The sequence below is a fragment of the Apteryx mantelli genome, chromosome 29 (genome assembly GCF_036417845.1).
Source record: "Apteryx mantelli isolate bAptMan1 chromosome 29, bAptMan1.hap1, whole genome shotgun sequence".
In the NCBI taxonomy this organism is placed as follows: Eukaryota; Metazoa; Chordata; class Aves; order Apterygiformes; family Apterygidae; genus Apteryx; species Apteryx mantelli.
The window spans coordinates 6,212,921-6,236,102 of NC_090006.1; the positions used below are offsets into that span (position 1 = coordinate 6,212,921).

The 23,182-nt window shown below is 64.7% G+C and overlaps 1 protein-coding gene across 1 annotated transcript in view; it reads left to right on the top strand.

Moving 5' to 3' along the window:
* The first annotated feature begins 4,928 nt into the window (after window positions 1–4,928).
* The window catches only part of ADGRA2 (adhesion G protein-coupled receptor A2), a 34,801-nt gene continuing 16,547 nt past the window's right edge, over window positions 4,929–23,182 (top strand). The window contains exons 1-2 of the mRNA XM_067312427.1: window positions 4,929–5,158; window positions 16,294–16,365. Of these exons, the coding sequence (XP_067168528.1) occupies window positions 4,929–5,158; window positions 16,294–16,365 (302 nt within the window). The remainder of the gene's footprint in view (window positions 5,159–16,293; window positions 16,366–23,182) is intronic.

Consider the following 23,182-nt stretch of genomic DNA (forward strand, 5'->3'; position numbering starts at 1 on the left):
CAAAGTATCTGGATTCAAGCTTGACCTCCCTGCCAAACTGCAAAATAAAATCAGTGTGTGATTTATACAACAGATGTGCAGGGAAGCTGTTGGTGCTGGGTCCAACTCCGAGAGGGGGGAGCAGCTGTGCAAGAGGCAGGGGAAGGCTTGGAGAGACATGAAAGCTGTCTGTTCCCCATTACATGGAGTTAGATGCAATACCCAGGCTCACTTCAGAGGGTGGGATAGACCCTGCCCTCTGAGGGTAGGAAGGATGGAGCAGTGCACGGAGTGCGAGGCTTATGCTTGGGGACACATGTTTCTGGCTCAGCCCCGGCCTGCCCTTGTGAATGAAGGTAAGTAACTGCCCCAATTCTGTCGCAGCTGCAGAGGGATGGTGTCAGGTTGCCTTTGGGACTTCCCAGTGCCGGGAAGACTGTCCATGCAGGTCCTCTGCAGCATACACCGGCACTGGAGGTCTGACTTGCTGCCTCTCGCTAGCCTGGCTGCTGACAGCGGCATGTTCCCTGTCCTGGGACTGTTTGCCTCTGTTAAGGTGTGCTAATCTTTGCATGAGACTCCAGAGTCCCAACGTAATCCTGCTTCAGAGCAAGCACCTGGTCCTGGCCCCAGACCTGCCCCGGGCGCACTTCTACGATGGGGCTTCTCTCCAGCAGGCTCTGGCTGAGAATAAGCACTATGCAACTCCTCCTCTGGGGATGTTAAAGCGGCTTTATGCTTTGGTAAGTGGCCGTGATGATGTGATACCTCTCCTTTGGCAAGGTTGGTGACTTCCCCTTAAACCCTTGTGTTGCTGCCCTCCGGAGCACAACAGGCGCTTGTTTAGAAAGAAGGGGTGAGTTAGCTCCCGAGTGAGGAAGGACAGACTAACTTTGGGGAAGGAGGGCATCCGTGTCAGCATCTCTGGAAGAAAACGTAATCAGGCTCGCTATCAATGTGACTGCTGCTCTATGGCAGCTAGATGGATGAGCCCGCGGTTAAAGGAATTGAGGGATTTGGTTCAGTTCCCTGTTCTGCTGTGATCTTGGGCAAGTCAGCATGTCCTAGCCAAAGGTCACCCTCTGGTGATGGCATTGCTGAAGCTCGCGGTATTTTGAACGTGTTTGGCCAGCTGCAGTGGTGAGGGCCATGGAGATGTGCAGGGAGGGAGCTCCCCGAGAGCCCCGCGGCGGCTGGGCTGGGCTGGGCTGGGAGGAAGAGCCAGAGGAGGAGCCGGAGGTCTCCCGAGTTCACTGTTGCAACGGTTGGCTTGGACTCCCTGAGCTGCGTGAACTGCACCTGCAGGCAAACATAACGTTCCCTCTCGTGACCAGTTTTTGACCTGCTCCCAATGGAGGGAGTGCGTCAGGCAGGTGAAAGCCCTCGGCAGCCCTGAAGGGGGACGGGAAGAGCTCGGTCTCGTATCAGAGGGCCCTAGCCCATTGCAGACTTTCAAAGTAGAAGGCTTGTTTACTTCTTGGATATCGGGTTTCCTGCAGGAAGGCCAGCAACTGCCAAGGTTTTTATTGGATCCCACTGAAAGGAATTTGGAGAGTCTTGTGCTTGTTGTCTTTTGCTGTGTCTGCAGTGGTTAAGGAGTATTTTTACCTTTGAATGGGAGCGAGGGGTGCAGGGATTTGGCATCTGTCACCAGCGGTTCCATAATGTTGTTGTAGTTTCAAATAGGTTACCTTGTTGTCTCCCTTGCAGGAGAGTCATTAGAAGGGATCAGGGCTGGTGTTTGTCTGGGAAAGCGCTGAGCGCGCTTTGGAAGTGGTTGAAAGAATCCGAACTCCATAGGGCTCAAACCATGTGGGAAGTGTTGTTTGAGCGCCTCTCGTCTTAGCGGTGATGGGTTAGGGTATTTTACATTTGTTATTGGTTTGGACAAGGTTTTGACTGTTCTTCGAGGTAATTTTATAGGAGATTGAAATTCTGAAGACCACGTACAGTGGCTTGATTGCTTCAATGTGTTCTGCAGAAAACTCCAGAGCTCTGATTGCCCTTGGATGCTGCCAGCACTGACCAATATCCTCCAGGGCCTGAAGTTTGTGCCAAGTCCCGTTCCTGTCCACACACGAGGAAGTCTTAATTTAATGCTGGGGTTTCCTAGGGCCCCTTCTAACCGTGGTTATAGAATCACTACCCTTAGAAAGAGAAAGAAGAGGGGCACCAGTTGTGGTTTGGATCTGGGTCAGCATTGCACTTGGTAAGAACATGAGTGCAAGCAGTTTTCTGGCTCTCAGTACGGAGGAGAAATGAAACGGGTCATTAAGGCAATGAAGAATAATCAGTGGGTGAGAGCGGGCTTGAGCAGCGAGGCCACCCACGGTTGCCCATCCAGCTCTGGACAATGTGTGAGCCTTCACCGTCTCGCTCTGCTTGAGCTCCCCTCGAGCAAACCAGTTCGGCAGCGCTGGGCCATTCTCTCGGAACGAGGTGTTGAAATTTTGTCTCGTTTCCCATTCTTGGGCTGATGGGCACAGCAGTTCTGAATGATGGCTCCTAGGGTCATTTCAAATACTAGAGTTCTTGGATGCAAGTATTTCTTAGTTTAGGGCTTGATCTAGTGAAAGAATGTTGCTAAGCCCTGGGCACAGCAGCATTTGCAGGATTGCATCCCTATTTGTCCATATTTGGTGCCGGGTTTGGTATATGTGAGTGCCTGTCGTCTTAAATCACTTCAGACGAGCAATTTCTTCCCTCCATTGGTAGGGGGATGCCTTGGGAGTGGAGTGGTCTTCAGACTGTGGTTTACCTTTGCTGAAGAAGGAAGGAAGAGCACCCTTGCTTTCTGTGGTGTTTTAAGGGGGAGGCAAAACTCACCCTTGTGGTTTTGGGAGGGAAAGAGAGACCCCTTTTCTCCCAATTGTCATAGCCAGTACTCGGCACACGCTCTGCGGGTCGCTCAGGCCGGATACTGGGCATAAGCAGTTTCCTGTTGCTCTTCCAGTTTCAGTTGCAGGATCTGGGATCGGCATCCTGCAGCACTGAGCGCTGAAGAGTAATGTCTGTAGTGGAAATTTTGCTTGCTGAAACGGAAAAAAAAAAAGAGGGAACGTGTGGGTGCGCTCTGATTCTCAGTTTTACTAGCAAGTTGATACCAATCTGATATAGCTGGGGGTTGGCTTATGCTCTGCTAAAGATGCTGGATAAAAAGGCTGAAGTCTTTTCTGTGATTTCCTTCAGGCGGAAGCCCCTGTGCCCATAGAGGAGGAGGAGGAAGGCTGCTCATCCTTGTACAGGCAGGTTTCCTATATTGGTGAAAACATGGGGTCAGCGCACTCGGAGTGGGAGGAGTGAACCTGCCCTGGAGACCCGCTCTCTGCTCGGGCCCTCTCTGCTTGCGTGCAGCTTTAGAGCACCCTCCGACCTCTTCGCCCGCCTTGTAAAGGGGCTGATGTGGGGGCTCGTTAGCGTTCTGCTGCTCCCAAAGGTGCCCTGCAAGGGGCAAAGAGGCTGGGAAGGGCGTGAGTGGCTGCAGAGGAGTCCTTGCCCATCACTGCCTTGCTGGAGCGCCTGGACAGGGACTGAATGTACATCCAGACCAGTTGGAAAAACGAGGCTGCTCGCTGGGTAAGCAGCTGATGAGCTATGCGGGAACCTTGACTGCTTACGCTCCCAAAACAAAAACGCATGTGGAAGCGCCTTGGGAGCGTGTGCTGATGAGTATCTATCTCCTCTTTCCAACGCCCACCACCACAGCGAGATCTATTTATTTAGAGAAAGGAGTAAATTTCTTTTTCCCTTCAGGAATTATTGATCCTGGAGAGAAACCACATTCCCAGAGCGGTCTCTTGTCTTCCTTCCGTGACCCTCTTCCTCTGCTCCCTGGCGCAGGGGTCCTGAAGACTTCATTGCGTGCTTTTGATCCCTTTTGATTTGAAGCTGCAGTGAGCCATGTCCATGGAGGAGATGAGCCCAGGGTGGAGAGAGGGTCGTGGGGGAACGCAAGAGGTGGAGGGGACATGGGAGGGGGGAGCAGGAAGAACAATATTGAACTTAGCGTGAAAACCACTGAAGCAAACAGAAACTTAAAAGCAACAAGGGAAGAGTGTTAACTGCAGTGTGGAGGCCAAGGGGGAGCTGAGCGGAGCGACCATGGAGTGAACTGCGGCAGCTTGTATGAGGGGGGGGTATCACTTCAGCACAGGGGGGCTGTGGTGCTGGCAGGCAGAGCAGGGTGCAGGGGGGACCGTCCACTCTGCTGCAGCCCAGCTGGCTGGGTGCACCTGCGACACGGCACCCTGTGCATTGCATCGGGGTTGCCCACAGGTGGTCTGTACGGACCACATGCGCCCAGGACTGGGTAGGGATTGAGCTCTGGCCCGTGCAGGCCTCCAGCTCCTGGCCCTCCGCATCGGTGCAGGGCTCTGGGCTCAGGACCGCAGAGGGCTTGAGCTCTGTACGGCACGGACCCGTGTGGGCTCTAGCTCCAGCCATGTGGGACAGGGCAGAGCTCCGGCTCTGGACCATTTGGGCTCCAGCTCCAGCCCTCCAGGACTGTGCAGAGCTCCAGATCTGGACCATGCGGGCTCTAGCTCCAGCCATGCGGGACGGGGCAGAGCTCCAGCTCTGGACGGTACAGGCGCCAGCTCCAGCCTTGCAGGACCGTGCAGGGCTCCAGCTCCAGTCCTCCAGGACCGTGCGGGGCGCCGGCCGCGGGAGCGGGGCAGCCCGGTCTCGCCGCGGCGGAGCGCGGTGCCCGCCCGGGGCCCCGGCCGCGCCGTGCGCCCTGTCGGGGCCGGGGCCGGGGCCGGGGCCGGGGCCGGGGCCGGGGCCGGGGCGGGGCTGCGGCCGGGGCCGGGGCGGGCCGGGGGAGGCGCCAGGGCCGGCGGCGGCGGAGCGCGGCGAGCGGGGGAGGCGCCGCCGGAGCCGCCCCGGGGAGCGGGGCGGCGGCGGGCGCGGAGCCGGAGCCCCTGCGCGGCGCCGGTGCCGCTGCCGGGGCCATGCGGCGGGCGGCGGCGGCGCTGGTGCTGCTGGCGGCGGCGGCGCTGAGCGGCGGCGGCGGCGGGGCGGCGCGGAGCTGCCCCGCTCAGAGCCTCGGCTGCAAGTGCGCGGCGGAGCGGCCCAAGGCGCCCGGCGGCCCCGCCGCGCCCCGTCGCCGGGTGGTCTGCAGCGGCGGGGCCCTGCCGGCGCCGCCCGAGCCCCGCCTGCTGCCCGACGGCACCGCCACGCTGTGAGTACCGCGCCCCGCCGCCCCGCTCCCCCCCCCCCCCCCGCCGCCCCTCGGCGCCGCAGCCCCCGCCGCCGCGGCTCCCCGGTGCGCCCCGCCGGGCCGCTGCCGCTGCGCCCCGCCTCTGCCCCGCCGCTTTCCGCCGCAGCCCCCCGGTGCGCCCCGCGTCTCCGCGAAGCTGCAGCCCCCGGCTCTGCCCCGCGTCCCCCCGGGGCTGCCCCGCAGCTTTCCCCCGGTGCCGCCGCCGCCGCCCCCTCCCCGGCTCTGCCCCGCCGCTCGCCCCGGCTCCGTTGCTCTCCGCCTCGGCCCCGCGTCCCGGTGCTCGCCCCGGCTCTGCAGCCCCCCTTCCCCGGCCCCGCGTCCCCCCCCCCCCGGTCCCCGCAGCCCCCGGCTGTGCCCGCGTCCCGCCGCGGCTCGGCAGCCCCCTCCCCGGCGCACCGCTCCCCCCCCCTCGGTATCGCTCCCCCGGCTCTGCAGCCCCGGCCGGGGGTGCGGGGAGCCGGCAGAGCCGCTCACCGCCCCTCGGGGCACCCCAGGTCGGCCCTGGCCGCGGCGACCCCCCCCCCCGGCTCCCCGCCGCGCCTGGGGGGCTGCGGAGCGGGGCAGCGCGCCCGGAGAAGGGGGCTGGGGGTCCGGGCTGGGGTCCGGGCACCCGCGGGCCCCTCGCCGGAGCGCCGGCCCCTGCCTGCGCCTGGCCCCGTGCTGCTGGGATTTCGGGCCCGCGGTGCCAGCGCTGCTGGGGACCGGACGGTGGGAGAGCTCCCCTCGCCTCCCGCCCCTGCAGCGGGCAGAGCCCCCGAAGCGCCCCGCTTTGGCAGGGAGCGCGTGTCCCCCGGGCAGCCCCAGGGCCTCGGGGCTCCTCTCCGGGGCGAGCGGGAGCGGGGCACGGGCGTCCGGAGCCCCCGGTCTCGCGTGCAGCCGTGCGCTCAGCCGATGGCCCTGTGCGCCGCGTCCCCCTCGCCCCCTCCTGCCCCCCGCGCTCGTGCCTCCCGGCCTCCCGGCGCCCTGATCCCGCAGCACCCGGGAGCGTAGCCCAAACCGTGACTTTCTGGACTAAAGAAGTGAGTCTGCACTGAGGAAAAGTGTTTTTCTGCTCTGTGTGACTTTGTTTAAATTGTATCTCAATGGGGTTTTGCTAATATGAAATAACTGTAAAGGATCACGTTCTCCCGGTCTTCTGATGGCAGCCTAAGTTTGAAGCGTGAACCTGAACTGAAAATCCAGGAAACTGGCTCCTTTTCCATGCTTTCCTCTGTAGCGCTTGGTGCTTTGAGTGCTGGGGAAGGATGTTTTTGTTTGAAAGAACTGCTTTTACTGGAAATATTTATTGAAAACAAATCTGTAGTAGTAGTGTGTGGGTTTAGGTTTTGTAAAAGGATCTAAAGCTATCGTTTTCTTCCCAAAGACTTGCTAAAGCCCTTGGTGCAGGGGAAGGCTTGGGGTTTAAGCAGCCGCTGGCGTCTGCGTGCCTCCTCGCTGTAGCAACGGATTTCAGCATTTATTTATAACTGCAAAAGAGATGTTTGAATTAAAATCTGGTTGGGAGGGCAGGGAGGCAGTGTGGCTGCTGGAGGAAACGCCGCTCTCTCCCGCGTTTTCACCCCGCGAAGGCTGCTGTGCTCTGCTCTGCTCAACCACCCATGCCGGGAGCGTCGCGTGAGCCCCGGCGGCCGCGGGCTGGTGCCCTGCCGCGCTCTCCTGCTCCTCACCCTTGGCCAGGCTTTATTTAACACTGCAAACGCGAGGGGCTGCGAAACACGAGGGGCTGTGGTGGGGGTCGGGGAAGGGCTGGCGCGCGCTGGACCCGCCGCGCTCCTGCCTGCTCACGCGCCTTCGAGCCCCCTCGGCTGCGTTTCTGCTCGCGTGCCGGAGCCCCCCCAGCGCCAGCGTGCTCTCGGCTGTTTGTAAAGAGGTTTTTGGTTCCGCGTGCGCAAGGCCAGGCACTGCGAAGGGGCGTCACCCCCTCGGGTGAGGGGGTGACGTTCGCCTGTGGAAATCGGGTGTCCGTGAAGGTGTCCCCAGCTGGGCGCCTCGGGGGAGCAGTCGCGTGTGCTGAGTGCGTCCATGAAACGTCTCCAATGCACGGGCTCCACGAGTGCGTTTTAAAGCGGAAGGGTAACGTTAAAAGCACGAATCATCCTGAAACAACAGGATTGGTGATGTTCATCCTGGGCTTTACTGCCATGGTGGGATGCCGGGACCCTGCTGAGGCATGCGCTAGCTCTTCTCTGCGGTTATGTTCTCCTCAGGCTGGGTTTTCTCTTAATTTCCTTCTTCCTTCTGCCCTTCCTTATGCGTCGGCCCGTTCCAAATACCCACAGGGACTTTGATTCCTTTGTCAATTCATGTTTGGGAGAAGTATGGGATGAATTGCCTGCTCTTGCATTTTCTTCAGTGCGAGCGAACGTAACCGCAGGGCTGAGCCCGGCCCCGAGGCTTCAGCGCGGCGCTGCGCGGCGCCTTAGCTGTTAGCACAGCGCTGGCAGGAAGGCTGAGACGAGCCGTGCCCGGCGGAGGTTTCGGCCAAGAGGAAAAGGGCATTTTGGAGCCGTCCACGCCACGCTCGCGGGCTGGCGCCGGCTCCTCCGGGGAGCCACGGGGCTGCAGCGCAGCATACATTAGGGAATTACAAGATACCACTAAAACGTGACATGAAACCTACAGACGTAGGCAGAAACCTACAAATATGTGGTGACCCTGGACTCTGCTCTCTCGCAGTAAACATGATTTATTCTAAACCTTTTCCAGATGGAACAATCAAAACCAGAGGCTCCGGGTTTGTGAGCATCTCCTGGGGCTGCTGGGCTCCGGGGTGCAGTCGGACGCCGGCGGAGGCAGTGAGCCCGGGCCCCGCGGGCGCGTGGCAAGGGTTGCGTGCGCCTCGGGAACATCCCACCGGGAAAAGTCGCGTGTTGCACGCCCGCGAGCGAGGCGGGTCCGAGCAGAGCTCCTGCGCCGTTCCCTGGGGATGCTCTGTGTCAGCGCTAGATCAGTCGCTCTTCGGTTTCACAGGAAACTCGTGGTACGTTTTGTGCAGAATAACGGCGCTTGGCACTTTAAAATGGAGCCTGGTTCCAGTCTTCATCAGGTCTGGCCTGGAAACAGGAATGCATTAGCGCTAATGAGCAGCCCTAATTCTGTGCGCAGGAAGGAGGCTCTTCCCAGCAGCCGCTGGCGTGGGAGAGCTCGCTCCCCAGCCCGGCCACGCGCGCCGGCCGCCCGGACCCTGCCTCCGTGTGCTCTGGTGGAAGCAGGAGGTCCCTGTGTTGTGCATCTCTTGCTCGTTCTCTCTTCTAGTTTTTTCCCACACTCTTGGTTTACTTCTCTATTTATCTTTAATTATTAGGGCTGCTCTGAGGAATCCAAGACTGTCTCAGCGGCAGCTGCTGCTTATTTACCCCCTGTGACTGAGAAGGCTGGTTGGCATCGCAGCCCGCGGCGCTCTACTCGCTGCCCCACGGTGACGTGGGGAGGCCGTGGGACGGGGACGCCCCATGGGACAGGGGACACCTGCGCGTGGCGGGCCCTGGCTGCGCGAGGACTGGTCCTCTAGCAAGCGCCAGGCGCGGCCGCAGCGTCTCCACTGAAACTGGCTGCCGTGCTTTGGCGTTGGCACGCAGCGGTGGGTGGAAGCACTGAGCCCTGCGGATGGGGGACCCGCTTCCCGGCGCTCCCGCCTCGTGCCGTGACCTTGGTACGTGGCTGATTCTCGTAGGAGGCTTCTGCCGAGCAGAGCTGCGGCTCGTTTTCTCTTCGCTCAGCCCCTCGTGGGGACTGCTGCTTCGCGGAGAGATAAAGCCGAAGTCAATGCAATGCCAGCAGATGTTTAGCTGCAGAAATTAACTCCATGTGGGGAAGCGGCTTTGGCAGAAGAACAGACCTGATGTGCGGAGGATTGCATGGCTCCAGGAACAGGGGTGCTGTGTGCTGGGAACTGTCTGCCGTGCTCTTTCCTGGCTGCGGGCATGACCCACGGGGCCGTGACGCTGGAGCTCGCTGAGCCGTGAGAGCGGTGTGCCTCCACGGGCGCTTGGTCCTGCGGGGCGCTCGGCACGGAGGCAAGGAGATGGGGCATCGGCTCATGGTGGGACCAAGCCCTGGATACCCACAGCAGTCCCAGCAACGTCCCACGGGTCTTTGGTCTTTCCCAGGAACCTCCCGTTGCTCGGGGGTGATCAGGTGCCCGCAGGCACGGTGCAGTACTGGCCTGGGTGGATCTAACGTGCTTTATGTAGTGAAAAAGCACTTTCTCCATCACGGAGCCGATGCTTTGCTCCAGCGCCGTAAAAGAGCATGCGCAAACGCTGAAGGAAAGCGTGTGTGGTTTAGCGGGGGGGATATTGGTCACATGGGCACAATATCCCGGCGCAATCCGAGCAGACGCTGCGAGATGCACACGTGTGCTCTCTGACAGCCGCCGCGCTTTGTACTTCGAGTCGGGTCGAGATTAATCGTTGTTTGCATCCAGCTCAACACGGGGAGGAAGAGGGGACGTGAACCATAACAGATGGGCCCGGAGCTCCTTTCTGACGAGCGGCCCGTGGGGTCGGTGGCCCGTTTGGGGGACGAGTCCGACGACCCTCTCCTGCTGCTCCGTGCAAAGCGCCGCGCAGCTGCGCCCGCCGTGCGGGGACGCCCCTCCAAAGCCGCCGCGAGGTGACGGGACCCTTCAGAGGTGTATTAACAAGGCTTTAATTCCCTCCCCCTCCGATGACCTCTGTGCTAATAGCCTAATGGAAAAAGTACTGTATCCCTAACAAGACCCAGATAGCCGCGTTAGGCCATGGCCAGCCCTGCTGTCACACAGGCAGGAGCCCAAACCTCTTCCAGATGTGGAATCCTAGAGCAGGCCTCATTTATGTGCACAGCTTGATTGCACTGAAATTACAGATTGTCTGCAGGGAATAGAGGGTTTTGACTTATGACCAATTTCCAGTTCTACTTGAACTCCCCTCTCCGAGGCCTGTTTATCCCGGGCCCTGCAGATGGTTTCTTTCTGAAACCTTCTTCGGCTTTTTATTTGTTATTTATTGGGCTGCAGTTTCGGCAGGTTTGTTTTCTCTCCCCCAAACCCCTTTGTTGCCCCCCTCGAAAAAACGGCGGAGCCGGCTGGCCTGGGGCGAGGGGGTCGCCCGCGGTCCCAGGCGGCTGGCGCGGAGGCGGCGGGGGGGAGAGGACGTCCGGGCCTCTCTGCAGCGCCTCTCCTTGGGCAGCTCTCGCTTGGCTGCACGGCCCCGTCCCCCCCCGGAGCGACCCCCCGCAGCACCCGCGCAGGCCGGCCTCTCCGAGCAGGCTTTGCCGAGCGCCTCCCGTCTCCTCCGCGCGGGGAGCACCGGGGCTCCCTAGCTGAGCCCCTTGGCCGTGCACAGGAAGGATGGAGCAGGGATGTGCCGGTGCCGGATACGGGCCGCGGGCTCAGTTGGCCTCGCCAGCTGGGGCTGGGTGACAGAGGAGGAACGAGCTGTCCGAGGCCGTGGAAGGGGCCGGGGCCGTCGCAGGGGACCCCTGGTCCCCGGGAGCCTCCGGGGTCCCGCCGGCACAGCACAGTGCTGCAGCGTGCACGCTCCCCACTGCATCGGAGCATCCCGCCTCCGAGCGGGGCGGCTCCCGGCGTGATCAGGAGCGTCTGCTGAAGCCTCCGTTCATTTGGAGAGAGAGGAGAAAAAAAAAAAAGAAAAGAACGAGGCTTGTGGCATTTGTGGAGAGGGCTTGAAAACACGAATTCCAGAGGCGCAAACGCTTCCACTGCTGTGAGCGGCGATGGTTTTAGAAAGCCGCCCCTCGCGAATGCGCCCCGGGCTATTTTGGGATGCTGATTGCAGGCTCTCGCCAGCCTGGGGAGTCCTTCCTCCCCCGTCCCGCTCAACCCGACGGTTGTCCTTGCTTACGCCGCTCCGACTCTGGACGTTTCACACTCTCTCTGGGGCTTATTTTTCCTGTGCTAACAAAAGCCGAGGGTTGGAACAATAATTTTCACCATCCGAAATAGCCCGGTGTGACGTGAGCCTCGAGGCAACGCCCTGGGCACGTCGCGGGGAAGGGAAGAGCCCCGAGCGCCCGCGGACAAAGCCGGGAGGAGGCTGGCAAGGGGAGGCCGCCCGGCCGCCCGCGCTGCCTCCGGCCCGGGCAGGACCCCCCCGGATCGTCCCCTCGCGGATGCGAGCCGGCGGCAGACCCTGCCCACGGCGGCAGACCCGGCGCCTGGGCTTTTCTGCCCGCGGCTGCCGCCGTTCGCCTCTCCGCGGGCTCCAGAGCCGTCCCCTGGTGCCTCGGGATTTAGCACCTCTCGCCAGCCCCAAGGGCCCCCCCCCATTTCTTCCCCAAATCCCTTGCAAAGCGCTGAGCTCTGCTCAGGGCACAGCCTCCGCCGTATCTGCTCGGAGCATATGCTTCAAATTAATGCGCTTTGAGAGCAAAGCATGGCTGGCCTCCCCGCCCCCACCGCCCGTCACCCCCGTTATTAACCTCCGCGCTGCTTGCAGTTTCCTTTCTGCTGCACGTCCCGGCCCCGCCGGCCGAGCCGGCCGAGGGGAGCTTGCATCTCGCTGCCTCCTTTTTTGGTTGGGTACATAGGAAGTTTATTGTTTTAGCAGCCCCGTTTCTGGAGCCATTATTTATCCAAGTGGATTCCAGCACGCTTGAAAAAACAATCTTGTTTTTCACTTTTGGCTCCTCTTTTGAGATGAAAAAAGAGATCTCTCTATCTCGCTGTCGGCGCTGATGCTGTGCAGCAGCCTCGCGGGGACTTGGCACCCCGGACGGGCAGTCCTCGCTTCGAGCCTCAAGGCGGCCCAGCGCGGGGGATTTCTGACGCAGCCGGTTTAGTGTCCGAGGGGAGGAGAGAGGATGTAAAACCCTCTGGAAAGGCCACGTCTCTCCCGAGACACGGGGTTGCTCCAGCGTCTGCTGCAGCGTGCGGTTTCCTCCAGCGACCTGGCCGTTCCCCCTCCCCGCGCCCACCTGCCACCAAGGCTCTGCCAGTTATTTCCATTTGACTCGGTGCTTTAATTCTTAATCCCGCATTGTCCAGAGAGACTTTTCCAGCCATCGCTCAATTAGGCGATTATTGCCTCGCTTGGCAGGGCGCTGTTCTCGGGAGGGGGGGGGGGACGCGCTGGGGATCCCTCCCGCCCACGCGGCTGAACGCTGAATTGTGTCACCGCGGTGGCATTTTTATGGGTCGCGTTTGCAGGCCGCCAAGCCGAAGGCGCTGTTGCGGTGCCCCGGGAGCTGCCTGCGCCCGGGGCAGCGGCGCGGGGTGGGAGACCCGGCGCAAAGAGGGCACGCGGCTGCAGGCGGTGCTCGGGCCGCCGTTCGCTCGTGCCTTTCCCGGCGTGCGCGGGGCGCCCGGCCCCGTGCACCACTCTCGCTCGGGGCTGCTCCGGCCCGAGTGTCCGAGGACGCCTCTCGCCTCGGCGGCTTCCCGCGCTCCCCGCTCGGAGGAGAAGGGTCGCTGCCTGGGCCGGAGCCAAAGCAAAGCCGAGCTGCTGCTCTCGAGGAGGAGAGCCGTGCTTTCATGGCCTGCCAAGCTCCGCGCACGGCTCCGCCGGGGCCAGATGCAGCCAGCTGGGCCGCGTGGGGCACCGTGTCCTGTCGCCTCCGCCCGCGGCGGCCGGGCTGCTGCCTCGCTCCCTGCCGCTCTCCCCCTGCGCCGGCGCGCTCCCGAGCCCGCGGCCGAGCCGGAGGGAGCGTTTTGGCCAGCGTCGGTCCGAGCAGCCCGTGCCGTGCCGCCGCCGTGGGAGGATCGGGCAGTGGATAGCGCATCCTGGGCTGCACGGACACACGTGCCGCAGTTTGGGGATCGCGTGGGATGGAGGGTGCTGGGACACCCCTCCGGGCAGTGCCAAGCCGGTTGCCTAAACGCCCGGTTTCCAAAGGGTTGCGCGAGTCCCGGGGAGCTGCCGCCAGCGCAAATGTCTCTCCCGGGTTATCTGTGCGTGTTGCCCTCTTCGTGTCCCTCCCCTCCCCGTGCCACGGAATAAGTTTCCTCCGGCCACGCAAACCCATGAGCATCCTTGGCTCCCTGCGTCCTGCAGATGGACAGAGGCGGAAACCTGGAAATAGCCCTCGCCCCGGTGTCCCCGGACTCAGCAAGAGTGGCTCTCCGGGAGCCGCCTCGAAGGCTCTTCTTGTTTGAGACCTGCTCGAAAGCTTCGCTCGTGCCTCTCTTCGGACGCCGTCTGCGCCCCGGACCCGCCGGCCAGGGGCTCATCCGAGAGCGACGTGGGGCGGGAGAGGCGGAGGCTGGACTTGCTCCCTTGCGTTTTGGGGCTTCTTGGTTGATCTGTTTTAACTGCATCATGCCAGAGACCCGCGTGCTGCGGCATCGCCTGCTACCGTGCAGGGCCAGAGAGTCAGGCGAAGACTGATGGGAACTGGCTGAAAAAACAAAGCCTGTTTCAGAACATAATATCCATAAAAATAGTGAAAACTAAACAAAACTGTGTTTGAAAACTGTCAGTTTTAATGGGGAAGAACAATCTGGCTGGCTTCTCTAGGAGGGGGGAAGAGGAGAGCTAGGATTTCTATCTGGAAAATATTTCTCAGGAAGAAAACTTTCAATCAAGTCGTTATTATAATTATTGCGTTCACATGCCAAATATTCATTTTGGTCGAGGATTTCTTAACAAAGCAAAAACAATATGCTAAGCAGAAACATAATTAGCTCTCCAATCGAGCCGTAATGGAAGCCGAGCCCTGCGTCCCCGAGGAGGGCCAGCGGAAGGGGAGGGTTTCCCGGCACCCTCCTCCCGCGGCCCCGGCGGGCTGCTTTTCCATCACAGAGGCCGGGTATTGCTCTCGCCTGCTTTTTGAACCACCGGTTTTCGGGGAGGGGCAGGGGGCTTTTTTTAACGGTTTCCCTTCTGCACTAATGAGCCGAAGCGTGCTGGTTTCGTGGAAGCCCAGCCCGGAGCAGCGGACGTTCGGGGAAGCTGCGGTGTTTTATGCGGGCCGCGAGCGAGTGCCCCCAGCGCCGGGTGCTGCACGGCCCGGCCGGGGCGACCTCCGCGCCGCGCGCAGACATCCCGGCCATTACTCATCGGGCCTGTTATCTGGAGTCTTTTGCTACTTGACTCTTTGCCCTCATAAACAGGCCCCGGCGGATTTATTTTGTGCCGGGGGAAGCCCAGCGCGGGGCCAGGCCGTTCCCCGGGGCCGCAGCAGGCAGCGGCGCTTCGCAGCGCCCTGCACGGGGCCACGCTCGCTCCCGGCCTCGCCGAAAGCACCTCGCGAGCCCACGGGGACTTCGGGGTGTTTTGCAGCGTGCCGCCGATCACAGGCCCCTCCGCTGAGCAAGGCTGCCCTGCCTGGCCCCGTGGGGGGGGTCCCGGCCGTGCTCGGCCACGGTGGCTCTTTCTCTGCGCCTTGCGGGCGCTGCCGGGCTCGGCGGTGACCCAGCCTGGCTCCCCGGCCGCGGCTGGGGCTGTTGCACCATCGTCCGAGCGTGCCGCGGGCAGGGAAAGGCGCTCGAGGTCCCCGAGGGTGCCGGGAAGCCGCTTCCCCCCCCTCCGCCTGCAGCGCTCACGGGTAGCCGTGCGGGACGGGGCGGGGAGGGAAGGGCATCCCACATCTATTTTCCAGGCCATCGGCACTTGGATTCCTCGCCCTGGAGCCTGGCTTCAGATCACACAGGATGCTGATTTCATCTTGGACAGCGAGATCCTTGCCTTTTAAGGAGGGGATTTTTATTTTTATGGCAGAGGCAGGGATGGTCCCAGGGGTCTTGAAGAACAAAGCGAACACCCCCGCGCGCCCCGGGGCCGCCTGGGCGCGCTGCAGCCGAGCCCCCGAGCGCGGGGAGCTGCCGTGGCGCCCCGGGGAGCCCTGCGGGGCCCTGCCTTGGCGGCACGTGCCCGGCTGAGCGCGGCACCCTGGCGCCCGACGTGCCGGCTGCAAGCGCCGGCGCGGGGCCCCCCTTCCGGGCGCAGGCACCCCGCGGAGAGCTGCGCCCATGGCACGGGGCCGGGAGCGGTTCCTCCCGCCGCCGACGCGCGGAAGCAATTTGAGGGCTCGCGGGGTTGCCGGCCATTTCCTCTCTCTCGCGAAGGGCCCCGCGGACGCGGCGGTGCCCGGTGCCGGCCCCTCATTAGCACAGGACACGGCTGCGGCCAGCCACCCGCTAATTGCCGCCGGAGGGCAGGGGCTGCGCTTGCGGGGAGCAGGTACGGGGACGCGCCGGCCGCCAGCCCCCGGGCGCCTCTCCCACGCGTCCCCCCAGCTCCCCGCAGGGTTTTCCGCAGGGCTCGGCGCAGCAAATGGGCCGGAGAAACCCAAACAGGGCCTGCAGACATCTGCCCGCGCGTCGGGGTTTCGGCGGGGGACGGCCGCGGCCTGGGGCCCGTCCCGGCCGCCGGCGCACACAGCCGCCATTCAGCCCGGCGGCAGAAACAGCCGCTGTGTAAACAGCCCCGCTGGGGCCGTCAATGGGCCCTTTTTTCCCCTCCTCTCGCCCCTGCGGCCGGGTTTCCAGGGTGCCGCTCCGGGCCAGGCTGGCGCACGTTTTCCCTTCGTGCCGCAATCGCGTTCGCGGCAGGGCGGTAGCCGGCGCGCACCCGAGCCCCGGCCATGCGGAGGGTCCCCCCGGTCCCGCTCCACCCCGAATTCCTGGGGGGAAAGGTGTCTCCTGTCATCCCTTTTCTGAACGTGCTGCTCTCTGCTTCCAGCAGTTCTCCTTTGCTCCTGGCGAGGCTCGGGGCGCTGGGGCTGGTGGGAGCCTCTGGCTCGAAGGGCCTCGGGAGCCGCCGCCGTGCTCCCGTGGGACCCCGCGCCGCAGCCGCTGCAAGCCTGGCGGGCGAGCGGTGGCCCTCCCTCCGCCAAAGCCGGCGTCTGGACGCGCTCGTCGCCCTTCAAGCGCTTTGACGAGCTGCGAGCTGAATCGGGGGGCGCCCGGGGCCTCCCTCCCGCGCCCCTCGCCCCGGGGGGCCGTTTGCTTTGGGACGGGGGGGCCTGGGGCGGCCCTGCACCCCGATGCACGTGGGCTTCCCGGGGCAGCCCGAAACGGGTGCTGGCCACCCGGCCTCCTTCCTCGCCTCCCCCTGCGCCCCGTGGGCCCCGTTCGGGTGCAAACCGCTGGTCCGTCGCAGGTCGACTAACGGCGCTTTCCCTCTCTCCCCTCCCCTCGCTGTCTTCCCCCGCAGGCTCTTGAGCAACAACAAGATCACGGTGCTGAAGAATGGCTCTTTCTTCGGACTGCGGGCGCTGGAGAAGCTGTGAGTGCCCGTCGGGCCGCCGCGGGGCTGGGGCCGTCGCGGGGGGCTGGGAAAGCCGCGGAGGGGCAGGTTGCTGCCGCGCGGGGGGCTAGAGCGGAGTCCGTCCAGCCCACGGTGCCGCGTCCGTCGCCAGACCTGCCGGCGCGCTCATAGCGGGGCCGGCGGAGCCTCATCCCGTTTGCGTGGCGCTCGAGATACGCTCGAATTGATTGTTTTTTTGTTGCCGGTCTCTAATCTCGTCTATAAATATGGTGGAAAGTGTTTATTGCACTTAAGGCTCTGTGGCGCTGGCTGGCGTGGCATGTCAGGGAACATCTGGCAGATGTTAGCGCGGGAGGCGCGCGGGCTGGGCGTCCGCGGGGCAGGCAGAAATGCGGCCCGAGCGCCCCGCTCGCTTGCCCGGTGCCTGCACCGGCGGCGTGGCGGGGCGGTGGGTGCTCGCCACAGGCCGGCTCCCTGGACCGGGGCTCCCGAAGTCGCCGGGAACGCTGCTGGGGTGTTCCCGCGGGGCGGGGGCACCGGCACCCAGGGTGCTGGGCCGTGCTGCTCACCACCAGCAGCGCCAGAGCATCGCTGCGTGCAAGGGTGCTCGCGGCACCGACTCGGCCCGGCCGTGGGGCAAGGGGGAGGCCGGGCGTCCCGGGGACCCCGGGAGCAGCGGCAGCTCCGGGAGCCGCATCGGGCTGGAAGCGTCCGCGGGGGGCTCCGCTCTGTGGGGGCCGATATGAAAAGCGACATTGTCCCCCCGAACAAAGTCAACTTTCTTATCTCTCCATGAAAGGCATCTCTATGGTGGGAGCTTTAATAAGGGGAGATTTATGGCCCCCATATGGATTTGATCTGTAGGTATGCAGGAGAGGGGACCGGCGCACTGAGGGCGTTTTGTTCCCCAGCACGGCCCTTCGGAGGGTCTCACGCATTCCTGAGCGGAGCGGGGCTGGAAGCGCGGCCTGTGCCGGGCGGAGGGGGCTGCAGTGAGGGGAGGCTCCTGCCGCGGGGCCGGCTCCCAGGCTGCCGTCGCCTCGCAGGGGAGCAGCCCGGAGCTGGCCCCGGGGAGCTGCGGGCGCAGAGGCGAGAGCTCCCCGTGCCGCTCCACAGCTGCACCGCCGCGCTCGGCCGTTACGGCCCGGCCGAGGAGACGATGCACGGCCCCAGCAGGCCCGGGGGGCGCGCAGGGGGGGTCGCAGTTGCTCCCCCCGGGGAGCAGGACTAGCACAGGCCTGGATTTCATTAGCCCGAACAAGGAAGCATTTATTAATGTGGATCTTGTTCGAGTTACAGGGCCTGCACCTGCCCAGGCCAACAGCAGAGCCCAGCTGCTCCGCCGGGGCTGCGGCGCGGCGCCCTGGGGAGCGGGAGGCAGGCGGGTGCCGGCGCCGCGGGGTGCCCGGGTCCGGTGCAGGGCGTTGGGGTGCACGGGGCCCGCTGCAGGGCGTTGCATTGGGGTGCAGGGCATTGGGTTGGGGTGCAAGCACTGCAGGGCATGAAACGCCCAGTGCAGAGTATTGGGGCTAGTTTGGGGTTTCCAAACCATGTTAATCCTCAGGGGACTCTAGGGGTTAATCCGAAGCAGTCAGTCTTGGGGACCTGAGCTATTCTGCCTCAGTTCCTTCAGTCCCAAATAGTCCAGCCCTCCTCCCCCGCTGCCGCTTAAAGCGTGGGGTCACCCCCTCCCTCCCTCCTGGCACTGAGCTCTCATTAACGGGGGGATTAACGAGTGCGCACGGGCAGGGAGCAGCCTGGGATGTGGCAGCGAGAGCGGCGCTGGGCACGCGGCCACGCGGGGCAGGGACGCGGCGGAGCCCGACGTCCCCGTCCCGCTCGTCCGTTCCCTCCTGCTCCCTTCGACCCGGAGCTGAAACTGCTGGTTTCATTGGGCTGGACCCGGGGTGCTGAAAACCTCCTTAAAGTCTCGTTGTCCTGGTTGTGCTGAGCAAGGAGCCACCCTGAGCGCCGTGTGCGAGCGCGGCATCAACCCCCTGGCGAGGCGGCACTCCCGCGCGGGGCTGGGGCTGTCGGTGGGGTTGGGGGCGCGTGTTGGGGCCAGTGCCGGCCCCCGCTGCCCCGGCCCCCGCTCCCGACCTAATTGCACCCGGCAGCAGCCGTAATTGTTTTCACCGGCTCGGTTGGAGCCCCGGCACGGCCGCCGCGGGCTGTGCCCCTCGGGCAGGCAGGCGGGGGACCGCGCTCCTCAGGGAGCTCCCAGGGTCCCACCAGCACCCGCTGCCCTTTGGGTCTCGTCCTGGGGGTTGGCACGGGCGCGTGGCCGTGGGCGCTGTGGGTCCGGCCCTGCAGAGCCCCTCCGGCCGCCCCGGAGCGCGGTGGGTGCAAAGGGGCCGACGTGCACCGCCAACGCTCGGCCCCTCGCGCCGGACCGGGCCCTGGGCCACCGGCCGCCTCCGCGGCGTGCCGTGGGTGCCCCTGCGGACATCGCTCCTCGGGGCCGCGGCTTGGCATCTCTGCTGATTTGTAGCGGCGTAATGAGGTTAATGAGTCTGAGCAGGGCTGGTATGCAGCCCCGGCCGGCCGCTCTCATTAGGAGCGGCTCAGCCGGGAAAGGTCCTTTCCCCCACGCGGTGCTTCGCCGAGCGCCTGAACCCGCAGCCGCCCACCCGCGTGGGGCCGGGGTTCCCGTCCCGTCGCAGTGGAGACGTGCCGGGGTCCTGGCTGGAGCCCAGTTGTGTGCAACGAAACCAAACTCCCCAGGAGGTTTTGCGTCCTGTCCCGGGCTGCTGAAGCGGAGAGCCGACGGCAGGACAGGGCTGGAGCGTGCGGGGAGAGGTTAAGCACCGGGGCGGCGCGCTTTTGCACCGAACCTGTCCCTGCCGTGGGCTGACGCTTGCCAGATGTGCCGCGACGAGACCCGAGGGACAGGAGCCGGGGAAAGGAGCCGGCAGGGCCCGCTTCAGGACTCCAGGCTCGTCGTGCAGCCACGTGCGCGGGGAAGGAGCCGGGCGAGGGCTCTGAGGCCGGGTCTGCAGCTTTCTGCAACGCTCCTGAGAAATGCAGGCCGAGCCGGGGGTTGCAGCAGCCGGCCGTGGTTATTGTGGGCCCCCGAGCGGAAAGCTGGAGAGGAAGAGAGGTGGGCAGCTGCCGAGGAGGGGAACCACGTTTGCTCGCTGCCGCGCTGAAAGGCTCTCGTGTAAAAGTTGCCCAGAGCCCGGGAGAAAAGTAGCTTTCATAGTAAATCAATCCCATACTCTGTAAACACCGGCTGGTGGTGCGCCCGGCTGAAAGCGGCTGTTAACTTTCCTTACATGAAAGCGCTGGGAAGGTCCAAGAAATCCTCTTGCAGGAACTGATGTGCTGCACAAATACGGCAGGCAGGGGAGGAAAAATATGAACCGGCTTCTCTGTTTGACACCGTCCGAGCGCTGGGAGCAAGCGGAGCGAAGCGCCCCGGGCGGGTTTCCCGCGGGGCTGAGCACTCAGCCTGTCTGTCTGTCCGTCCGCGCGTCGGACCAGGCCAGGCGGCTCTGCGGGCCCCCCTTCCCCGTGTGCAGAGCCCCGTCCGGGGGGTCCCCGAGCGCACGCGGTGCCTCGCGGCTCTCGTGTCTGCAGAGCATCCGCGCGGCCGGGCCGGGGGGAGGAAAGGGCTCGGGACCGCAGGAAGCGCTAAGCCAAACAAAAGCGGTGCGGGGAGAAGAGCCTTATCATAAATCAGCAGCAGCCCCGGGCCCCCGGCCAGCGGCGGAGGAAGCGACCGAGCGAGGAATGTTCCCCGGCGCTTGGGTCGCACCGGGCCGCCCTGCGAGCGCCATCCCTCCGCGGTCCCCACGCCTCCCGCTCCGCGGTGGCTGGCCGGGGCGGGGGTGCTTCCCGGTGCCTGCGGGAAGGACGAGTTTGGGGACCGGTGTCCCCCTCTGCTGCGGCCCGCGGTGGCTGCGCTGCTGGCAGAGCGCTGGCTCCGTGTCCGGGTGTCCCTGGGGACATCCAGCCGACCTCGGCAGGGCCCACGGGCCTGCGTTTCTGTTCTCCCTTGCTGTTTATGTTCTGGCTGTGGAAGTCTTTGGTGCGTCTCCAAGTGACTCTCCCGAGGGAGCGCGAGCGCGGGGTGCGAGCGCGCTGCGGTGCTGCCTGGTTTGCAAGGGGGTTGCCCAGATCGAGTGCAGCGAGCGGATCCCGGCCGGGCAGGGGTGCTGCTGGCCTGTCCCGGAAAGCATCAGCTGGTAGCAGTCCCTGGGGTGCGGGGCAGGGTCTGCGCATCCCCTCGCCGAGCCTCGCGCCACGCTCCTCCCGGGGCGCCTCGTGCCTCCGTGCGCTGCCCGCGGCCAGCTGCAGGCTGCAGAGCTCCGGGCCGGCTCGGTGGGCGCTGGGCTGCGAGCGCCTGGCTTGCAGCGGTGGTTCCCGCAGCGCCGACGGCCGGCGCTTGTGCGGCCGGTGTCCAGCCAGCCCTGAGCGTGGTGGGTGGCTTTGTAAGTGCCGTGCGGGTGTCCTGGCGGGTGCCGTGCGGGTGTCTCGGCGGGTGCCGTGCGGGTGTTGCAGCGGGTGCCGCACAGGCGGCGGCGGCGGCGGTGTCTCAGGTGTGCGGAGCTGTTCCTTCAGCACCGCCGCTCACCTGGGCCCCGCGCGCGGCCCTGTGCGCCGGCCTGGCTCGGGGTGTGCGCTGGAGCCGGACGGACTTGGCGTGTGCGTGCTGGAGCTGCCCGCCTGGATCTGTGCGTGCTGGAGCTCCAGACTCCGCGCACGCACGCTGGAGCTGGCCGCATGTGGGATGTGCACGCTGGGGCTGGGCAGATGCAGGGCGAGCTGAAGCCAGCTGGATGAGGCGTCACGCGGGAGCTGGCTGGGTGCAAGGTGTGGGTGCCAGGGCTGGCTGGGCGTGGGGCACGTGTGCTGGAGGCCACTGGATGTGGGACATCCATGCCAGAGCCCGCTGGATGTGGGGGCTGTGTGCCGGAGCCAGCGGACGCAGCGCAGAGCGCATGCTGGAGCCAGCTGGGCTCCAAGCAGGGCTCTGCTGGCCAAGGGGCGGCTCCTCTCCAGCCCCTTCCCTGCCTCGGGAGGGAGCTGCCCGCGCTCTGCCGCCGTACTGGGGGAGTCTTTGAGAGGTGCTGGAAAAGGCAGAGCCACACGGAGCGATGCTGGGGGTGAGGCCGCGCTGGGGGACGCCCCGGGACAAGCCCTGCTCCCCCGCAGCTCAGCGTGCCGGCAGGGCCCAGCGCCCGCACCGGCCCTGGGTGCGGAGAGCCGTGTCCCGCCAAGGGCAGGTCAGGCCTGGTGACACCGTGCCATCCCTCCTGCCGGATGGTTCCCCCGGGGCCAGGGAAGGGGCTCGGCTCAGCCGGGGGTCGCGCCGTGTCTCCGGCAGCGCGGGTGTCCCACCTGGGCTGGGCGCGCGCTGCCGTGCCGGATGCCAGACGGAGCCCGTTAGCAGCGGAGCGCGAGGTGTCTGCAGAGCCAAGGCAGCAGGTATCGGCAGCCGCTAGGGAAAGAACCGGGGGGGCTGCGGGGCGAAGCCGGCTCTGAGGCGGGAGCATCCTGGGGACATCGCGGCAGTCAGCCAAGGGTTAACATTTGTCCCGTGAAGCTGACCCGCTCGACTCCGGCTTCCTCCGCTTGCGAGTCCGGGAAAGCAAACATGGGTCGAGTTGTTTGTGTTGGCCGAGCGGGGCCTGGCCTGGGATGAGGTCACCCGGCAATGCGTCACGGCGCATTTTCATACTCCGAATTTCGAACAGGCCCTCGCGGCGCACGGCCGCCCGGAGGAGGTGGGGTCCCTGGAGAGGCCGGGGTGCCCAGGGCCGCTGTTGCCCCGTGGCCTCGGAGCTGCTCCCCGGCGGCGGCTCCCTTGCGGATGAGAGTAAAGCTGGGGACAATCCTAGGATCAGGGAACTGCGGCGAGGGGAAAGCCCCAGGCCGGGAAGGCAGCTCTGCCCCGTGTGCCGCAGGGCCCAGCTGCTCGGCGGGGCGGGATGTGCGTGCGGAGGCGCTGCACCGCAAATGCAACGCGCAGCCGCCTGCGACAGCATTCGCGGCAAGCGCCGCCTCTCCCCGCTCCGGCCGGCTGCTCCCGGGCTCAGCCGGGCCGGACCTGCCGCCGCAGCGAGGTGCGGAGGCTGGCGGCATGCGGAGTCACCCCGGGCAAGGCGCCCAGCTGAGCCCCTCGCACCGCGTCGTTCGGGACAGCTCGGGGGCCCAAGCGAGCCGTTTGCATGAGTTTTAGTCTGCTGATTTCTTGAAAGCGAGTTTGCAGTTTGCAGGGGGGAGCGGCACGACATTCTGCTGGGAAGGGTTTGCACCGCTCCTCTCCTCCCCTGCACCCTTCCAAGGACCCCGTCCAGTGATTTTAGGGACCGAAATCATTGCTGCCTCTGGAATAAGCAAGGCGTAGCATCGGTTGCTAGAGCTGGGCTGAGATCTGGTGCAAAAGGAAGGTCGCACAGGCCGGGCCGGGCCAGGCCGGGCCGCGGCACCTCGGTCGTGGGGCTTCGCCTCGCTGGGCGTCTCTGGGGTTGTGTGCGGAGCGCCGGATGATCGGGCGCTGTGCTCCATGGAAACTGCTATAAATAAACATGGACATTTCCATGTGTTTTGCATTTCCTCTCTCAGTAAATGCTGGTGATTAGCAAGCGGAGCAGCCCTGCCAGTTCTGCGGGGAGCAGCGGGCGCTCCCCAGCGCCGAGCCCGGGGCCGGGCGCCGCCGTTCGCCTGCGCCGCTCTCGTGGCCGCAGCCAGAGCCGCCTCCGCCCCCGACGCATGCCTCGCATGCCTCTGATTAGATATGTGCCCCAATCGAGCTAATAAGCCAAACGCGTTTCCTCCGGGCCGCGCCGCGAGCAAAGCCCTTCTGCGGCCGCGCTGACAATTGCAGCGC